Genomic DNA, 18,579 nt, shown 5'->3' with positions numbered 1-18,579 from the left:
AGCCAAAGTTTCACGAATGTTTCATCAGCTTTGCCCTCCCTGGGGTCTCGGTTGGTTTCAGGTAATTCCCCCATGTTAGAGGAAGGGTCAATCCCCTGCTCCTGGATAGTCATGTCTTTGGCACGTTCTACCTTGCTCCCTTGCCGCCTGGAGCAACATGGAACTGGGACATGTCGGGGAGCTGTGCAGATCTGTGCCCATTGTCCCCTTCCTCTAGTCGTCCTGACAGCAGTGCAGGTGTCAGACTTCGTTTGCCGAAGGATGCTTGGGTAGAATAAAGAGAAGCCGCTTTTCATTGTCGTCTTCTCCACGTTTAAGCTTGATAGCATTGGGACATCTTATTAACAATGGTTCTTTGTGTCTTTCTGATAATGTTAATAGAATGAATGAAAGTAAGGATCATTCACAGTTTAGGACTTGTGTTAAAGATCTTGTAGTTTCTAGAGATGTGTGTAGAGGATCTTCCTCTTCCTGTGTTTCTCGGGATTTATCGACTATGCAAAAAGTGTCCACCGTGCAGTTAGCTATATGCAGTTTTCCTGCACCAGTTTTCCGCCTTTTGCACTACAACACAGCAGTCCTTGCATCTCTCTACTCTCAAGTCTGCTCTGCTCTGCACATGTCTGTCTCCTGTGTGACTATCGCAGGTTTCAGATCAGTAACGCCTATGCGCTATTGTTCTTCTGATATGTCATTGGACTACCTTCTGGTATGCATTCACAGTGCTTCTTTACCATGGCCAGTGCCTGCACTTCCTTACTTTAGCACATTTGCCTGTGAACCCAGTGCCTACTAAGCGCTCTCGTTCTGTTAATCTTCACTCTCGGTCTCCCGTGTGTCACGTTCCCGTGACATCTTGCTCAGTCTCTCAAAGAGACTTTGGTTGTGCTTCAGGGTGTCAGACTTGGACCAGCAGTGATGTTTCTCAGTTTTCACCTTTGGATTCTTCTTTTCCGCTTAGGGATCCTCCAGCTAAGCGCACTCATGTTTCAGTGCCTCCTCCAATTTCAGGAGTTTCGGCCCATAATCAAAGGATTGTGGTTTCAGCTGTAGTTTCCCCTGTGGCTCAGGAATTGGCTCGGTGTTGTGAGTTGCTTACTGATCAAAACTTAGATTTGTTCATTGAACCAGGAAATGTTCAACAACCAAGACACATTGTTTGCTTTTCGAGTCAGAGAAAGCTGCTTTGTTGTTGGCGTCTAACGAGGAGATGCTACGTAGGGGAGAAGTTGTTAGAGAGTTAGTTTTGAATCAACCAACAGCTACTTTTCCGCCTTTGTTTTCATATAGGGAGGAAAACCCTGGTTATGCTAGATATTTTCATTTTTCCCTTCTTTTGTTCCTCAATTACTAAAAGGCTGTTTTAGGTCCTTATTGATGTAATGGTAACATATCTTGGTCTCAGAAATCAGTGAATGTTCCCCTTATCTGCCGCTGTATATGAGTAAAGGAGAGCCTGACATTTTTCATGTAGGAGCTAGTGGCCTTCTTTTGCTAGTCTTGAGGTAGCTACTTAGGAAGGATTCAAGGCTTTCTTTTTTGAATCTTGGATCCATCGAAAAAGAGAATGGTCAACAAAGGGAATAATGTTTTCTCAAGTAGAATTAAATTCAGTTATTAGAGTGGTTGATGGTTTTGTCCGTAAGCTTTCTTCCTTGGTCCCTCAGGACTCTACTCTGGGCAAGGAAGTTTTGGATTTTATTGGCTGTTTGGATGGAGCTGTGAAGGATGTGGCAGGTGAGAGTGCTCACTTATGCCAATTTAGTTCTTGAGAAATGGGAACAGTTGTTTTTACATAAGTAACTTACCAAGTTATTACATTGCTATAGTTTCTAATAAAATGTAATTACTGTACTTGGTAAGTATATATAAAACTTTATTGTATCATAAAAATGTAATTTTCTTATCTTGCCAAGTCTGTGACAGATTCACAGAAGGCTGTTGTCCTTTTTCAACCTTAGTTGGATAAAATCTTGAATTTTGAAGCTTTATCATCCATCGCACAGGAAGTAGAGAAGATGGAAACTTGGTATTTGATAGTTAAGGCTCAGATGCCCAAGCTTCCTCCTCTTCCTCACCTTAGGCCCTCTACTTTAACAGGAGTTTCTTGTTTCAGACAGAATTCAGTTAGACCTTGTAGATCTAAGGAGACGTTTCGAGGTAAGTCATTTAAGGGAGCTGTTAAGTCATCGAAATGAAGCTTCCAGCCCTCAGTTGCCAGTATGAGGAAGGCTTTCCCATTTTAGGAAAATATGGAAAGAGCTGGGTGCAGATCCCTGTGTTGTGGAGGTGCTAAGGGAGGTTATTCGATTCCATTTGTAACCCCTCCTCTGCTGTCAGATTCTCCAGTGACTCTCTCTTTGTATCTCCACAATCAGGAGAAGCGGAAAATCCTTCAGTTGGAAATCTTGAATCTTCTAGAGAAAGAGGTAATAGAAGTTGTAGAGCCAGGCCCTAGCTTCTACAGTCGCCGTGTTCTAGCCCCCAAAACCACACGGGGGTGGAGACCGGTTGTGGATGTTTCCAGATTCAGTGCCTTTGTAAGGCTGATGAAGTTCTCCATGGAGTCAGTGAGCTCAGTTCTAGTGTCCAATCAGAGAATGAACTGGATGGTATTGATAGGTTTGCAGGATGCATATTTTCACATTCCCATCAAGATGAAGTGCAGGAAGTACCTGAGATTTGTTTTTGAGATTAAAGTTTTTCAATTCAGGGTGATGTGTTTTGGCCTAAGCCCGGCTCCACAAGGTTTCACAAGGGTTTTGGCTCCTTTAGGAAGGTGGGACCATTTGTTGGGCATAAAGATAATCCTGTACCTGGATGATTGGCTGATTCTGGCTTCCACATTTGAGGGCATTCTGGCAAGAGAAATGATTTTGAGGACCTTTAGTTGTTTCATCATAAGTTTTTCCTGGCCCTCAGTTGCCAACCGTTCCAGAAGAAGGCATCGAGATTTGATTTAGTCAAGTATGGATCAGATTCTCCCATAAGAAATCCTGAAAATGGATTAATGGAATCTCTGACCAAAAATCAGGGTTACTTGAACCTTGTTTTTATAAAAACATTACACAAATTACAATTAAATAAGTTTTTTAAATTTTCAGAAGCACCACATTTTTAAATGCATACTGTATAAAAAATATTGGCCTGGAAATGTGGCTGTAAACCCCTAGGAAACCAGGCCACCAGGCTTGGCTAGGTAGCCTATAGGCACTACTAGAGAACTGTTGTAAATAATTTAGCATTGAAAACAAGCCTTTATTACAGTAAATTAATAATACAGTATTTAAACCTTTGTATGTCTGTTATCATAAAATTAAATTTCCTTTCAGGCTGATTTTGAAGCTTGTCCATGAGCAGATTTAAACAAACCAAGGCACCAACCTCTGTGGTGTATCACGGTATAATTACATTTACATTCAGTGTTTTGGTGGATTTCAAACAGAGTCTACTGGAATAGTTACAAAATCACTGTCATCTTTCAATAAGTATTATGATATCAACATTGGGACCCAGATTGTTTAAGTTGAGAAAGCCAAAAATGATATACCTGTAATTCAATTTCTCCAAACAACACCAGCAGTTTTGGGGCTTTAAACGCTTTTTATGCATGGGAAGAATGCCACCAACAACGAGCATTTTGAGGGCAGCTGAAACCATTTTTTTTTTTTTACAAACATCATGTGATTCATCAGGTCGGATTCTGGTTTGTTGTTTGAGGACAACAGAAAATTTACTCAACATTTTGTGGGCAATGGATTATGTCTAGTTCTGTTAAAGGACCAGGGTTGTTGTACAGTAGTCATAAATTTCCCAAAGTCGACCTTGTATCCTTCACATGAGATTACTTATCTTGAGATGGAGATCAACACTGTGAATTTCAAGGTTTTCCCCACGATGAAACATGCACTGTAGATTCTTTGCTGTTAACTCTCAAAGAATTTTGAAGCTTCAGGTCTGTTCCTGCGAAGAAGTGGCTGTCCCTGTCAGGGCACATGTCTTTGTTGGAGAAACTTGTACCAGGGGCAAGGCTAAGAATGAGGCCTCTTTAGTTTTTTCTGAAGCAACACTGGGGTTGGAGGGTGCTCCCCAATTCTCATATGGTGGTAGTTTCCAGGGATCTGAAAGAAACCTTCCAGTGGTGGAGAGACAAACTTCATCTTTGGCAATGAGTATCGCTGGATTTCGAGAACCCAGACCTATTGATGTATACAGATGCATCAGACAAAGGCTGGAGAGTGATTGCAGGCGAAAAGCAGCTGTCGGGTCTGTGGACTCAAGAGGAACAGCAGCTGCATATCAGTCTTTTGGAATTGGCAATATGGAAAGGACTGCAGGAACTGGAGGACCTGGTATGCTATCAAACGGTGGTTTTCTTTTTGGACACCACCACATTGCTGGCTTACCTGAAGCACCAAGGAGGGGGGATGAAGTTCGAGTCTCTTTTTCAGTTGACAAGGCAGATCCTCATATGGTCAGAGTTCAAAAACATCACCTTACTGCCTCAGTTTGTTCCTGGGAGAGTGAACGTTCTAGCAGATGTTCTCAGTTGCAAGGATCAAGTAATAGCAATGGAGTGGGCCTTATCCAGTGGTGTGCAACAAGTTGTGGAAGCTGTGGGGGTCCCCCTTCATAGACCTGTTTGCAACCAGGTGGAATCATCATCTGCTAGACTGGTCAGGTCTAGACTGTTATGCTCTTCCCCCTTTGCTATGATCCAAAAAGTCATCAGCAAGCTAGGCAATTCTGTCAGTTGTCCCATGACCTTGATTACCCCTTGGTGGCCAAGGAAGGGCTGAGTTTCCAGACTTGCTTCAGTGGTTAATAGATTTACCCAGACTTCTCCCTGTCAGGAAGAATCTCCTGAAGCAGCCAAGGGAGGAAAGGTATCATCGCAACCCCCACATGCTGCAGCTGACCACGTGGAGACTGTACACCATCTCCTGCAAGCTTGAGGCTTTGTGAAAGCTTGTAGGAAGGCCATTATCAGTGCCAGGAGGGATTCTACAAACTGGATCTACCAACGCCAGTGGTCTGTGTATAGATCCTAGTGTCGAGGTAAAGGGTTTTCCAGCACTTGTACTTCTATAAACAATATCAATAAGTTTCTGTTACTTCTCAGGTATGAGAAAAAGTTCTCAGTAGCAACCATTAAAGGCTACAGGGCCATGTTGGCTTCTGTTCTTAGACATATAGGCCTACATCTGTCTGAGGACAAAGATATCAAAGATATCAGAGATTTTCAGCAAGAGGTTCCCAGGTGTCTGGTGCCCTCTTTATCTTGGAACCTAGATGTCGTTCTAAAGTTTGTCTTGTTGTCACCTTTTGAACCTTTAGAACAGGCCTCATTAAGAGAACTTTCAATAAAGTATCTCTTCTTGGTGGCCTTGGCTACACGTAAGAGGGTGAGTGAAATACAAGCTTTGTCTTTTAGGGTAGGTTTTGCTAAGGACAAGGCAGTTCTTTCCTTTCTGCCTTTGTTTCGGGCAAAAAATTATTTTAGGGCTAAACCCTTGCCTAGAACAGTGTCCCCACTCAGTTTGGAATCTTTGGTACCCAATGAGATAGAATCCCTTTTGTGTCCTGTGAGGAATTTAGGGATTTATCTGAATTGCACTAAAGACATCAGCGCTAATGTAAAGAATCTCATTTATAGTATCTGGAAACCAGACCTTCCAATGAGTAAAAATGAAATGTCCTTTTTCATTAGGACTCTCATACAAAATTGGATCCTGATGTTTTATCTACCTTGAAGGTTAAGCCACATGGCATTCGAGGAGCAGCTACGTCTTTGAATTTTTGGAAAAACTTACCTTTAAAGAAAGTTATTGAGGCTCCCCAATGGTGAAGTTCTGTTTTTGCAATGAATTATCTTCACGATGTAGGAATTCAATACAATTTTTGCAGAGCATTAACTCCTCTCATTTGAGCAGGGGATATTATGTCCTGAATTGATTGGTAACTTTTCTGTCTGCAATTTTTAGCTCCATTTGTGTTTTGTTGGGAAGCATGGAGGTACTCATGATTGAGTATAGGAAGTGTACCTTCATGTCTGTAGGTACTACTGTAGTTGCATATCTATCGTTGGCTCTGCTGGGTTTTGGCACAGTAACCCTACTCTCCCTTCTGCTGAAGGGTGCATCCTCCAAAGAGACCTCAGGTATCTTCATGATGAGATTCTCGTACCTGAGTGACAATCCTCTCGAGGTGGCAGTAATAGCTGGTGGATTTGTTTCACTTGGTAAATAAACAGTTGTACATATTTGGCTTGTATTAAGTAGTCTTTAAAGGGCCTGCTGATTTTCACTTTGCCCACCTCCATGTTAAATGTGAATATAAAATGGAGAGGTAAGGTTCATTTCAAAAATATAAATATGCTTAAGATTAATTTTTAAATGCTTACCTCTCCATTCAAAGTTGACAGATGTAGACTGATCGGCTACAGGTGTTTGTACCTATCGTCCCCTTGGTGGAGGGTGGGGGTAATAGATGGATAGAAACAGATATTCGTAGAAAACCGAGTGTTCTCGTTTTTTGGTTTTAATCTGTCGAACTACCGCTGGCGCAGAAGTAAAAGCTATATAATGGAGAGGTAAGTATTTAAAAAATAAGTATTTAAAAAATAAATCTTAAGTATTTATATTTTCTTTAAGAAATTTTTATTTTCCAAGGTATATAAACCAGACCCTTTTATATATTAACCCCACCTCACTGCCCTAATTTATCCTTGTGACCAAAGGAAAAAGTGAATGGTGAAGTAAGGCAAGTGAGAGGTACTCCATGCTCACCCACTATAACCGCTAGTTTATTAGCCTAGCTACCAAGATGCAGCCCTCCTGCACAAAAGGCTCTGATTTTTATACCTAGGAAAAATAGAAATTAGTTTAAAAATTGGTTATTTTTATGTTGCATACTTACATATATTTTATTTCACAGGGAATACCATAATTTTATTTCACTGGGAATACCCCTGGCAGCACTGATGTTTGTAGTGTAATATGTAAGGAGGCTCTTTCTGGTAAGGGATCCTTGCACTAAACAATGTCAAGGCCTAACATTGTAGTGATAACTATTCCTGATTAACACTGCAGAGTACCAGAAAATATACAGTAGCCCAGTATAGGTACAGTATACAGTAATTAGAAGGAAAGGCTTTTATGTATGGAACATAAAAGTAATGCAAAGATTAAAAAATACAGTAGCTTTTAATTCTTTCTTTATTTCAGACTGAGATGGGAAACATCATCACAAATGTCATGGGCTCAACCATGATTGGTACAGGAGGTAGCAAAAGGAAGGTAGAAGAAGTTGAGAGTGATTATGATGATAATGTTGACTTTGACTCTTTACTGAACACACCTAAAAAGTAAGTGGCACTCAGTAAAAAGCTTAAAACAGTTAACTATTTAAAAGTATGATTATGAAGACCTATTATTAGATATAAAGTTACACCCTACTGTTAATTGTCAGGGTGGATGGGGTAACCTGCATCTCACCCTGACATATTTAAGTCACCCTAGAGTCATACATGTAACATACTGTATAGGCTTTTTCACTGTCCTTCACTATTAATCTTGAGTGGGAATCCTTCACTATTAATCTTGAGTGGGAATCCTGAATAAAAGAGGGTTATAATCACTCACATTACTTTACCGTGGACTGGTTTTTCATCTGGGTCATTGGGATTCCTCAATCAATGAGCTATACCATTTTTTCACCTGTCAATTTCTATTACTGTATATGCTTCTTTAGGGATGAACAGCAGCTACAATATCGAAAATCAGGTTTTGGAGTAGGAAAACCATAATTTGGTAGTTGCATTGAGTCTGTAAACCCACCTGCTTTCCCTGATGAAAAGGCATGGGAAACTATGGTGGGTGTTTTTTTCCAGATCTGGCATAGTGGCAAACATGTCCGACTCATGCACCACTGCCACATCTGTGTGAGGAGGGTGATTGGAAGGACTGAGGTAATTGCTGTAGGTAGGAGAAAGAGGCGAGACCAATTGTGAGAGAGTTCTTTGATATTAGTTCATCTGTCTTATGAGGACCCTGGAGGAACTATAAGGGTAACACCTTTCTGGACTCTCAGCAGATGCCAAAAATAGGTTTTTCTTGTGTCAAAACCAGTTGTTTTGAGGTGAAACTTACCTTCTGTGATTTGCTTTATCTGCGACTACTTGGTGTAAGTTTGACAAGTGTTAAAATTAAACACTCCTGATGGTTACCCTACTCTTTGGAGAATGGGTGTAAGACAGCAACTGCTTTGGTTATCATTCTTCTCTTGTCGATGAAACCAGCCAGTTGTGTAGACGAGTGCTCTGAAATTTGGGTTTGCTTTTCTTGGTTAATGAATCGGAGCATTTGGATTTTGGCTTGTATTTGGCAATATGGATTCTTCATCTCAATCTTCCCCATCAAAATCTCTGGAGATTTTGTAAGGTAAGTACTGTAGTTGTAAACCAGATTGGGATGATTGAAGCACGATACTCACTAAATATGCATTGATCATGGAGGGGTGAATTGTGATTCAAACAGTTGTTGTGACCATTGCAAGGATTGGTCTTTGGAAGAGATAGAGAAGATGATGAATTGCTGAATTAAAAGAGAGAAGGATAAACTAAGAAAGGGGCTAAAGAGAACAGCCTCTTGAATCTAGGTTTTCTTCAGAATTAACACCTGGGCAAGAAGATAGAGATAAGTCTGTGGATTCTTCTGTAGTGGATGTAGATCCTTCTACACCCAAAATGTCAGCTTAGGATAGTAGGTTAGATTTAATGCATTTAGATATTGATTAGGTTAAATCTAGAATTGAATTTTTGTGTAACAATTTGAGTCTTTTGCATAGAATGTGTCTAGTGCACTGGCATGAACATTGTCCCCCTCATTCCTTTGGCCACTCCGTGGAGGCAGCCTTGCCTGTCACCTCAGTGACCCCTGCCAACAGGCCAGGTATTCTCGGGGTTTCCAGACAAGGACTAACATCCCAGGATGTTCAAGGACTGTGCCCTCTGTCTCCTACCTTTGCTTCTTGGTCTTCCTTGGACAGAGTTAAATTATGGTCTATATCTGTGTGTTTTATGGTAGGTCTATATCTTTATGTTTTATGGTAGGTCTAGATCTTCGTGTTTTATGGTAGGTCTAGATGTTCGTGTTTGATCTCATTGCCCTGTGGTTGTTCTGGCAATTCGTCTGAACCAGGTAACTGATCGCGATCCATAGTGAGTGCTGTTGTTGTGCCTGCAGCTGTTGCTAGGAGCCTTGAGTCTATAGATAGGCAATCAGGTAGTAAGTGTTCATGCTAGTTCTCCCCTTCGATCACTGATGGTCCAAGTTTTGTTCTTGACAAGGGTGTTATGTCCGTGCCCAGGCTTTTTTGTCTTTTAGGGACTGCCTTTCAAACATAGGCTAAGTGTGCCAGATATTCACATTCACCCCTGGGTCCGTTGGTTTCCGTTAGGCAATTAAGGCCCCAGGAGGTGTCGAGTCCACATACAGTTCCACATGTGCTGTCGTTGAATCTGCACAAGGTGTTGTCAAGGCCATGCAAGGCATTATCAGGTTTGCATGGGGCACCAGTGAGTCCACATAGGCATCAGTGAGTCTGCACTGGTGTCAGCAGCCCCATACAAGGCGTGAACAAGTCCGCACAAGGCATCAGTGAGTCCGCACAGTGAGAGAGCTTCCGACTTTCAAGTTTTTGTCAGATGGATTATGAGAACTTTAGCGCTTGCTCTTGCAAGACCATCTGGTTCTGGGGTTATTTTGTCTCTGATGAAGAGGGCTCTTATAGACCTGGCTCTTCCTGACAGTGTTCTCCTTCACCTTCCTGTACAGGAAAACGAGCCTTTAGATCTGTCCCCCCAGTTTTAAGGAATTGCTTCAGTTGCTCATAGACAGATATCTGCAGTTCTTCCTTCAAGCTGTCAGATTCTGTCATTTGGAGATTTGACTCAGTTGCCTAAGAGAATTTCCTCTTAAAAGTCCTCTCTCTTGTCTCCCTTGCTGCCTGCTAGGAAGACTATGATGTATCGAACAGGGATTTTCCCCCTTTTCTCCTGATCCAGCTGTTTTTATCCATGTTTTTCTGGCCAAGAGAGATGCAATGGCATCCGCTAAGTGGCATTTTTCAGTTCAAAAGTCCAAGAATTTGTATAAGAGCTTGGCTAACGCCATCAGAGCTATGTCCTTTTGTGAATCGTACTGAACATTGTTGAACGGTTTTTCAAGGAGTTTGGTGGACTTCTTTCTTGGGCCAGGGATCCTTTGATAAGCCTTAACCCTTAATGGATGGATTGAGCCTCAGTGTGAAGTAAAACAGGTTTGGGGAGGTGGATGGATTGAGCTTCAGTGTGAAGCAGAATTATGCACCACTGTTATGGTAATAATGATTTGAAACAAAGGTGCCAATACTTCTATATGCTATAAATTCACTAATGGCAACTTTTATACAGATGTGAAAGGTAGGCCAGTATCAGTAATGCTTGTGACTTCAAGGGGGAAAGTACTGCATCTCTCTCTCTCACACGAGTCTTTTTGTAAATTTGCTTGTAAATATACGAAGGGGTTGCTGTTGTTTTTGTTTTGTATTTTACGATAGTCTGTCAGTTGTAAATGTAATTTTACAAAGAAAATTGCAAAGAAATATTAGAAAAAGCATGTAAAAGTAAAAAAAAATTTTCTGAATCTTCCTTCTCGTAAATTTACGTGAATATTTTACAACAAGTAGGCCAAAAATATGTTACTGCTTTTATTTCTTATCTGTTTTGATATTGTGTGAGCAGTAATAATAATTTTACAAAATACAGTAAATTTATTTATTAGAAAAAACATATATAAGTTGGTAAAATTCACAATTTTCTTGTAAATGAGGCCCCACAAGGGATTGTAAATAGTCATTTTCAACTTCTCGTGGAAGGTAGGGAAAATTTTTTAGAATTTTTTATTTATACAGTGTGAATGTACGTGTCATTCTCTTTCCATTAATGTTTTTTTTTTTTTTGCTGACCTCAAAGTTTCCCCAGTCTGGGGTGCTGCACATTGATAAATTATGCCATCCCTTAAGGGTTAAGGGTTTTTGCTTCCCTAGACAAGGCATTCCTTGGTGTGATAGATGAACTATCTCATGTCACTAGCAACCTCAAAGTTCACAAGAGAGAGCAGCTATACTCTGTGCTGGTCAGTCATCCTCCTTAGCAGGCAGTCATTGGTTTCAGCTCATCCCTTTGGGAAGATAATAGAAGACAAGGTACATGTCTATAGCTGCGAGATGTAGAAAACTGAAATAGTACTTTTCCCCACCAGTCCCAGGCCACTAAAGGGAAGTCTCTCATCTCTTCCTCTTACTATAAACGTGCTTGAGCAGTTCTACCTCTTTCTCTTGGTCTTCATGTCTGGGCTCAGGAAGGAAGAAGTGTCCTTTCAGGAGCAAGGCTCCAGATCTCGTTTTGCCAAAGGTGGGATGTGCAATTCCTCCACTAATATCAAGACTCCTAAGTCTGATAAAGAATAGCTCGTCTCTTTTTGAAGGTTACTGCATTCCTTTCAGGAATTTGCCTCATCAACCGTCTCATAACCTTTCAGTCATACAGGGCAGCTGAGAGAAGGGAAAGGTGTTGAGTCAGGAAGTCTTTTCTTTCTTAAAGAAGACAGCAATAGAGGAAGTACTGTCTACTTTGCCAGGCATTTTACAACAGGCTATTACTGTACTAGTTCCAAAGGCCACAGGAGGTAAGAGGCTATTACTGTACTAGTTCCAAAGGCCACAGGAGGTCAGAGGCCAATCTTTGACATATCTAGGCTCAACCTCTGTGTCCAGGTGTTCCCCTTTTTTCCGTGGAATCGGCCTCCACAATCTTGAGCTACCATGGAGAAAGGTGCATGGATGTTTATAGTGGCCGTGAAAGATGCATACTTTCGTGTTCCGATTCACCAACTTTCAGGGGAGTTCCTAGTTGCAGCAGGCGGTTCCCCCTCCTCCTGCCTTCGATACGGACTCTTTCGTCGAGCTTCTCCTTGAGAGAATCGACGCGAGAGTCAACAACAAGCTTTCTGGTCTTTCCGATTCGTTTCAATCTCTTTCGGAAAAGGTAGACTCACAGCAGGAATTGATCCAAGGACTTGCCGATAGCGGACCTCGCTTCAAAATCCCATTCTGTTCTTGACCCTCCACTCTCCCTCCCTTCGACCTGGGGAATCCTTGGCGTCTGGCCCTTATGCTCCCGAGCACAAAGGTACTCTTACCATAGAGGGTTTGGGCACAAGGAGACTGGAGGAACTAGAATTCCATCCTCCGGACCTGACATCTCCTTCACAGGTTTTGCCAGGCTGAGGGAGGAGGTTTGGAACAGGTCTGATAAAGTCCCTAAGGAGACCGTTATCTATCCTAGGGACCAAGCCCAGTCGTCTTTGATGAGGACACTTACGGAGTGGCAAGCGGAGAACACTAGGCTCACACCAGCCAAGGGAGTGTTCACTATGTTCACTTTAGGTGATATTCTCCTTCCTCCTTGTACTTCGAAAAAGTGGCCTCTGACTAGTCAGGCTTGCTTAGAAGGTAAACCCTTCCTCATCTCCGGGAGACGGACCCAACATCTCTCGTCTTTCCCGGAGGCACCGAAGTTCTGGAAGGGAGCCCCAAATACGTTCTGGTGTCTCGTCTTGACCCAGACTGCACTTCTGACCTGTTCAGTGAGCAGCTCCCTAAGATCCCGGAGTCGCTCCTGAAAGCGGAAGCTGAGAGTAAGGATAGGCTCGCCAGGTCCTTGAACTCCCTGACTTTGGCAGAAGCAACTTCTTTGGTTTATAGGGAAGATTCTTTGTTCCAGGTCTTGACGAAATCTCTCTTGGCGAGTTTTCAACAAGACCTGTTTGACTTTATGACAGCTCGACTGGCCTGCCTGAAGCATATCTTTTCGGCAGCCACAGTTCGGCATGAACCAAATAAGCTTCTGAAGAGTTCTATCTGGGGAGCTAATCTTTTCCCCAAGAGGAAGTTGACGCAGTCTTATCAGAGGCAGCTAGGGTCAATCAGAGTCTCCGTTCTCGTTGGGGTCTGCCCTATAAACGGAAGCAGTCAGATCTTGCCGGGCCTTCCCCAAAGTCTGGCAAGAAATTTAAGCAATTCAAACGCCTCCTGGCTCAGTCTTTTGTCCAAGCTGTCCAAGTTCCCTTACACGAACAACCATCAACCTCTTCCTCCCAGCCTCCGCCTCAGTATGTTCTGGTGCACCCGGCACATCAGTCTCTTGCTGCCCCCTCCTATGTCTCCTCCCCGGCTTTCAATGCTTCATATGAAAGCCAGGGGAAATTTCGCTCTGGGCAGTCAACCAGAGGCAACAGGCCCCGAGGCTATATTAGGGGAAGGGGAGCCCCCCGGTCCTCTCCCAGGAACAGAGGAAGTCGAGGCTCCAGAGGAAGGAAGCAAACACAGGACTGGTGACATACCTCCAGTGGGCGGGAGGCTGTACCATTTTTCGGGCCCGGTGGACCTTCTGTCCCTGGGCTGAGAGTATAGTTTCAAGGGCCTAGGTGGAGTTGGATCGACGGTCCCCTCCACCAGTCAGGTTTTATCAGACACCCCACCAAGGATCTCGAGGACTTTGTGAAAGATCTTTTACAGAAACAGGCCATAAGAAAAGTGAGGACACTGAAGTTCCAAGGCAGGCTCTTCAGTGTTCCCAAGAAGGGTTCCGACAAGCGGAGAGTAATTCTGGACTTATCCCGTCTGAATTCCTACATTCGTTGCGACAAGTTTCGGATGCTTACAGTCTCCCAAGTTCGACCCTACTGCCCCGTGGAGCCGTAACCACCTCTTTAGATCTTTCCGACGCCTATTGTCATGTCCCGGTTGCAAGAAGGTTCTCCCCCTTTCTGGGGTTCAGGCTCGGAAGGCAGGCATATTCTTTCAAGGTGATGCCTTTTGGCCTCAACGTAGCCCCAAGGATTTTCACCAAGTTGACAGACACGGTCGTGCAACAACTCCGGTCTCAAGGGATAGGCGCTGGCGGCGTATCTGACGACTGGATCATCTGGGCATCCAGCGTCGAGGAATGCCGGAGGGTTACAAACCGTTGTGGTCAGCTTTCTGGAATCTCTGGGCTTCCGTGTAAACAGGAGAAAGTCCCGCCTGGTTCCGAGCAGTTGTTTTCAATGGCTAGAATCCAGTGGGATCTGAATTCTCACAGGCTCTCTCTTCCACCTTCCAAGAGGAAAGAGATAGCCAGAGCAACCAGGCTCTCGACAGGCCCAAGAAAGAGTCTTGGGCTCCCTTCAGTTCGCTTCAGTGACAGATCTGTTGCTGAAGACAAAACTGAAAGATATAAACAGAGTATGGCGGAGTCGAGCAAATATCAGGCTCAGAGACAAGGTGTCTCTGATTCCTCCCATCTTGAAGAAGAGATTCTGGCCTTGGTCAACTGTCAAGAGCCTGTCCAAGTCAGTTCCCCTTCAGTTTCCTCCTCCGGCGTTGGTTATCCACACAGACGCCTCCCTAAGCGGGTGGGGAGGATATTCTCAACACCAAGAAGTGCAGGGGGACTTGGTCCACCATGTTCCGCCAGTTCCATATAAACGTTCTGGAGGCCATGGGGTCTTCCTTACCTTAAAGAAGCTCCTTCCTCCCAAGAAGATTCATATAAGGCTGGTTCTGGACAGCGCCACAATAGTCCACTGCATAAACAGGAGGTTCAAAATCCAGCTGGATCAACCAGGTAATGATTGCACTTTTCTCCTTGGCATGCAAGAACAAGTGGCATCTGTCTGCCACTCATCTTGCAGGGGTCCGAATGTCGTGGCGGATTCTCTCTCGAGGACAACTCCCCTCGAGTCGGGAGTGGTCCTAGACAGGGACTCGTTCAATTGGATCTGCGACCAAGTTCCGGGCCTGGAGGTAGATTTGTTCACAACCAAGCTCAACAACAAACTCCTCATTATGTGGCTCCCAACCTGGACCCTCAAGCTTCCACGGACGCAATGTCATTGGATTGGAACAGGTGGAAAAAGATTTATCTGTTCCTCCAGTAAACTTGTTGTTAAAGGTCCTTTACAAACTCAGGACATTCAAGGGTCAAGTAGCTCTAGTGGCTCCCTACTGGCCAAAGAGCAACTGGTTTCCACTTCTGCTGGAACTGAAACTTCGCCACATCCAAATCCCCAGTCCAAAACTGACACAGGTAGTACAAACTCAGACTGTGTCAGCTTCCTCAAGAATTCAAAATGCCCTGGCTTTGTGGACTTTATGAAATTTGCAGCTCAAAGGGATGCTAATGTTGACCCTATTAATACCATGTTCTTGGAATCAGATAAGCGGGTCTCTACTCTTCGGCAGTACGACTCAGCAGTTAAGAAGCTAGCACTTTTTTTAAAGAATCTGAGGCTACAGTAATGACCATAAATTTGGCAATCTCCTTTTTAGGTCACTGTTTGAGAAGGGCTTAGCCTCCAGTACTGTTACTACAGTCAAGTCAGCTTTACGGAAAGTATTCTTGTACGGTTTCAAAACTGACCTCACAGATCCTTACTTTTCTTCCATCCCTAAGGCCTGTGCATTGCGAGAGACCAGTAATCCGTCCACATACGGTTTCCTGGTTTTTGAATGACGTGTTGAAATTAGCTTCAGATATCGATAATCAGTCTTGTCCCTACCTTTCCTTGTTGAGAAAAACGTTGTTCTTAGTCAGCCTAGCTGGGTGCTAGAATTTCAGAGCTGTCTGCACTCTCTAGGGAAACCAACCATGTTGACTTCCTTCCATCAGGAGGTTTTGCTGATTCCTCACCCTAAATTCCTAGCCAAAAATGAAGATCCATAAAATAGGTGGTCGCCTTGGAAAATTCTCCCCCTTCCTCAAGACCTGTCCCTATGTCCAGTTCATACATTGAGGGCTTATTTAGACAGGTCCTCTCACATCTCATCTGGGCCTCTCTTTATCAGAGAAGGTGGGGGTAATATCTCTATGCCTGCTATTAGACAACAAATCCTATACTTCATCAAACAGGCTAATCCTGACTCAGTCCCAAGAGTTCATGATATTAAGGCTGTGCCCACCTCCATTAACTACTTCCATTACATGAATTTCACGGATCTTACCAACTACACTGGTTGGAAGTCACCCTTAGTTTTCAAACGTCACTATTTGAAATCCTTAGAAGCCCTTAAATTCTCAACAGTCGCGGCAGGGAACGTTGTCCCTCCCTCTAGTACCCTTTCTGATTCCTAGTCAAATCTTCCTCCACTGCCTCAGTTATCCCCTTACAGTCATTTCAGTCAGGCGTGCCTTGACCATATCCCTGACCGTGTTATCTGTATTTTTGTCCAAGTGACACATTTATGCTATAATGTTTACAGTTTTGTATAATTATTTTAAGTATATTTTTACATTGTCATTTTAATTTTAAGCTCCCACCAGTTCCATTTGTACCTTACTTGTTATTATTGCTAACAATTAAATTGTTTGGTGGACCTTTGGTCTTCTGTTCCCCTTACATTTTTGTTATCTCCTACAGTATAAGAATGATATTTATTTCTCTGTTAATTTTTCACCGGCTGACACGGGACCCGATCCAGAAAAGGGATTTTGACAAAGGAAAAATCTATTTCCGGAGAGGGGACCGTGTCACCCGGTGACCCACCCCTATCATATGTTGTCTCCCCCCTATAGTAAACATCATTCTAGTGGGGTGGTGCTTTCATGGAATGCGGCTAGCTTTGATTTGTGTACAGTCCGCGAGTGGTGCATGGGTTTGTAACGGCACCTCTCAGTGGGACTTTTGACTTTGGGATCTCTATAGGATAAGGTTCCGTGTTTATATAGTTCACCCTTTTCCATACACGACTCCATCTAATGGAGCTCGCTCTGGGGGTAGTAACTCCAGCGTTTCATTTAGCTTTCTCTGGTATCTAGCAACGGAATTACCTAGAAATAAGTGCTGAATGGACTTTTTCACCGGGTGACACGGTCCCCTCTCCAGAAATAGATTTTTCCTTTGTCAAAATCCCTTTTGTCTCTGGGTGGAAAAACGTATCAATATTGAACTCTCTGCTTTTGGGCTGAGTTCCACACCCCAAGTTTTCACCGGGGTGCTATTCCCTAAGCGAATGGCTTCATTTACTAGGAGTCAAGATACCTCTGGCCTGGATGGCTGGATTATCTTTGTGGAGTCCAGGGAGGATTACCTGAGGGCAAGAGAGCTTTTACTGGGCTAGGCAAAAGCCCTAGGCTTACTAATAAATGTGGCAAAGTCATCTCTGGAACCTACACAAAGAGTGACCTCATTGCACAGTGATTGATTCAGTTCTTTTCAAGGTTTTTCCAACACAAGCCCGAGTATAGACAATCTGTTATTAAGTTGAGAGAATTCTCCTCCCCAGGGAGCATGCTTTCTAATGCTGTTGTATCTCTTAGGCCACGTCTTCTCAGGAGAAGCTAGTTCTGGGTGATCAACTTTGGATGATACCTCATCAGTTGCACTTGAGAGGCACTGGTACAGAGGGAGACTCAGCCACACTGTGAGTTGGAGCCGTGGAGCCAAGAACTCATCCCTTACCTTAGTTGGTGGATGTCCATAATAGTGCTTCTTGCAGGGAAGTCCCTGGAGTCCGTGAGCTCAGACTTCTCACTGTATTCAGTCACCTTGGACGAGGATAGAGGTGTTATCAGGAACCAAGTTGCTTCATGGGTGTGGTCGCCAGAAGCGAATCTTCACATTAACTGCGAGAAGTTGCTGGCTATCCGGAAGGGACTTAAAGACCTGAATGAGCAGTGTCCAACAAAGTTATTTTTGTCTTCTCAGATGTGACTTCTCTGGCTAATCTAAGAAGGCAAGGAGTATGAATTTGGAAACCTTGGTAGCCCTCACCAGGGATTTAGCCTCTGGACAGTGGAGATGAATATTCCATATGTCCCAGTTTGTGCTTGGTTGACTTAATGTTTTGGCAGACATGTTAAGTCGTCCAGGACAGGCACTCTCCCATGATTGATCTTTAACCTCAAGTTTGTTAACCCTTTAACGCCGAAGCCCTATTTACAAAAACGTCTCCCGTATGCCGTTCGGTGAGTTAAGCGCTTCACATAAAAAAGTTTTTCAAAAAATCACAGCACGCTTTAGTTTTTAAGATTAAGAGTTCATTTTTGGCTCCTTTTTGTCATTGCCTGAAGTTTAGTATGCAACCATCAGAAATGAAAAAATATCATTATCATATATAAATATTGGAATATATGACAGCTAAAAAAACTCGTATATAATTGTATACAAAATCGCTGTAAGCAAAAAATATTAAAGCTAATGACTTAATTTTTTTCAGTTGTATTGTACACTAAATTGCGATGATTTTGGTATATAACAAATTTTAAAACGATCAAAAGCAACACAGAGAAAATATTATCACAAAATGATGCATGAATTAAAGTTCAACGCCAGACGTAAAAATTTTTTTTTTTTTTTGGATCAAAAATTCACCATAAATCGAAATATTGTGCTAGAGACTTCCCGTTTGTTGAAAAAATGAAGCTAATTGATTGAATATTACTAGACTGTAAAGTGTTTTAGCTTACAATTGCAGTTTTCGACCATTTCGTCGAGT

The 18,579-nt window shown here is 43.0% G+C and overlaps 1 protein-coding gene across 1 annotated transcript in view; it reads left to right on the top strand.

Annotated features, from left to right (window-relative positions):
• Window positions 1–18,579, top strand: part of gcl (germ cell-less) — a 113,381-nt gene that overhangs the window by 18,424 nt on the left and 76,378 nt on the right. Inside the window, exon 2 of the mRNA XM_067125240.1 lies at window positions 7,227–7,366. Coding sequence (XP_066981341.1) covers window positions 7,233–7,366 — 134 coding nt within the window. The 5' untranslated portion in view covers window positions 7,227–7,232. The remainder of the gene's footprint in view (window positions 1–7,226; window positions 7,367–18,579) is intronic.

The sequence above is a fragment of the Macrobrachium rosenbergii genome, chromosome 23, assembly GCF_040412425.1.
Source record: "Macrobrachium rosenbergii isolate ZJJX-2024 chromosome 23, ASM4041242v1, whole genome shotgun sequence".
Taxonomy (NCBI): domain Eukaryota; kingdom Metazoa; phylum Arthropoda; class Malacostraca; order Decapoda; family Palaemonidae; genus Macrobrachium; species Macrobrachium rosenbergii.
The sequence above is the reverse complement of the archived record's forward strand: the minus strand, read 5'-3'. Positions and strand labels throughout refer to the sequence as shown.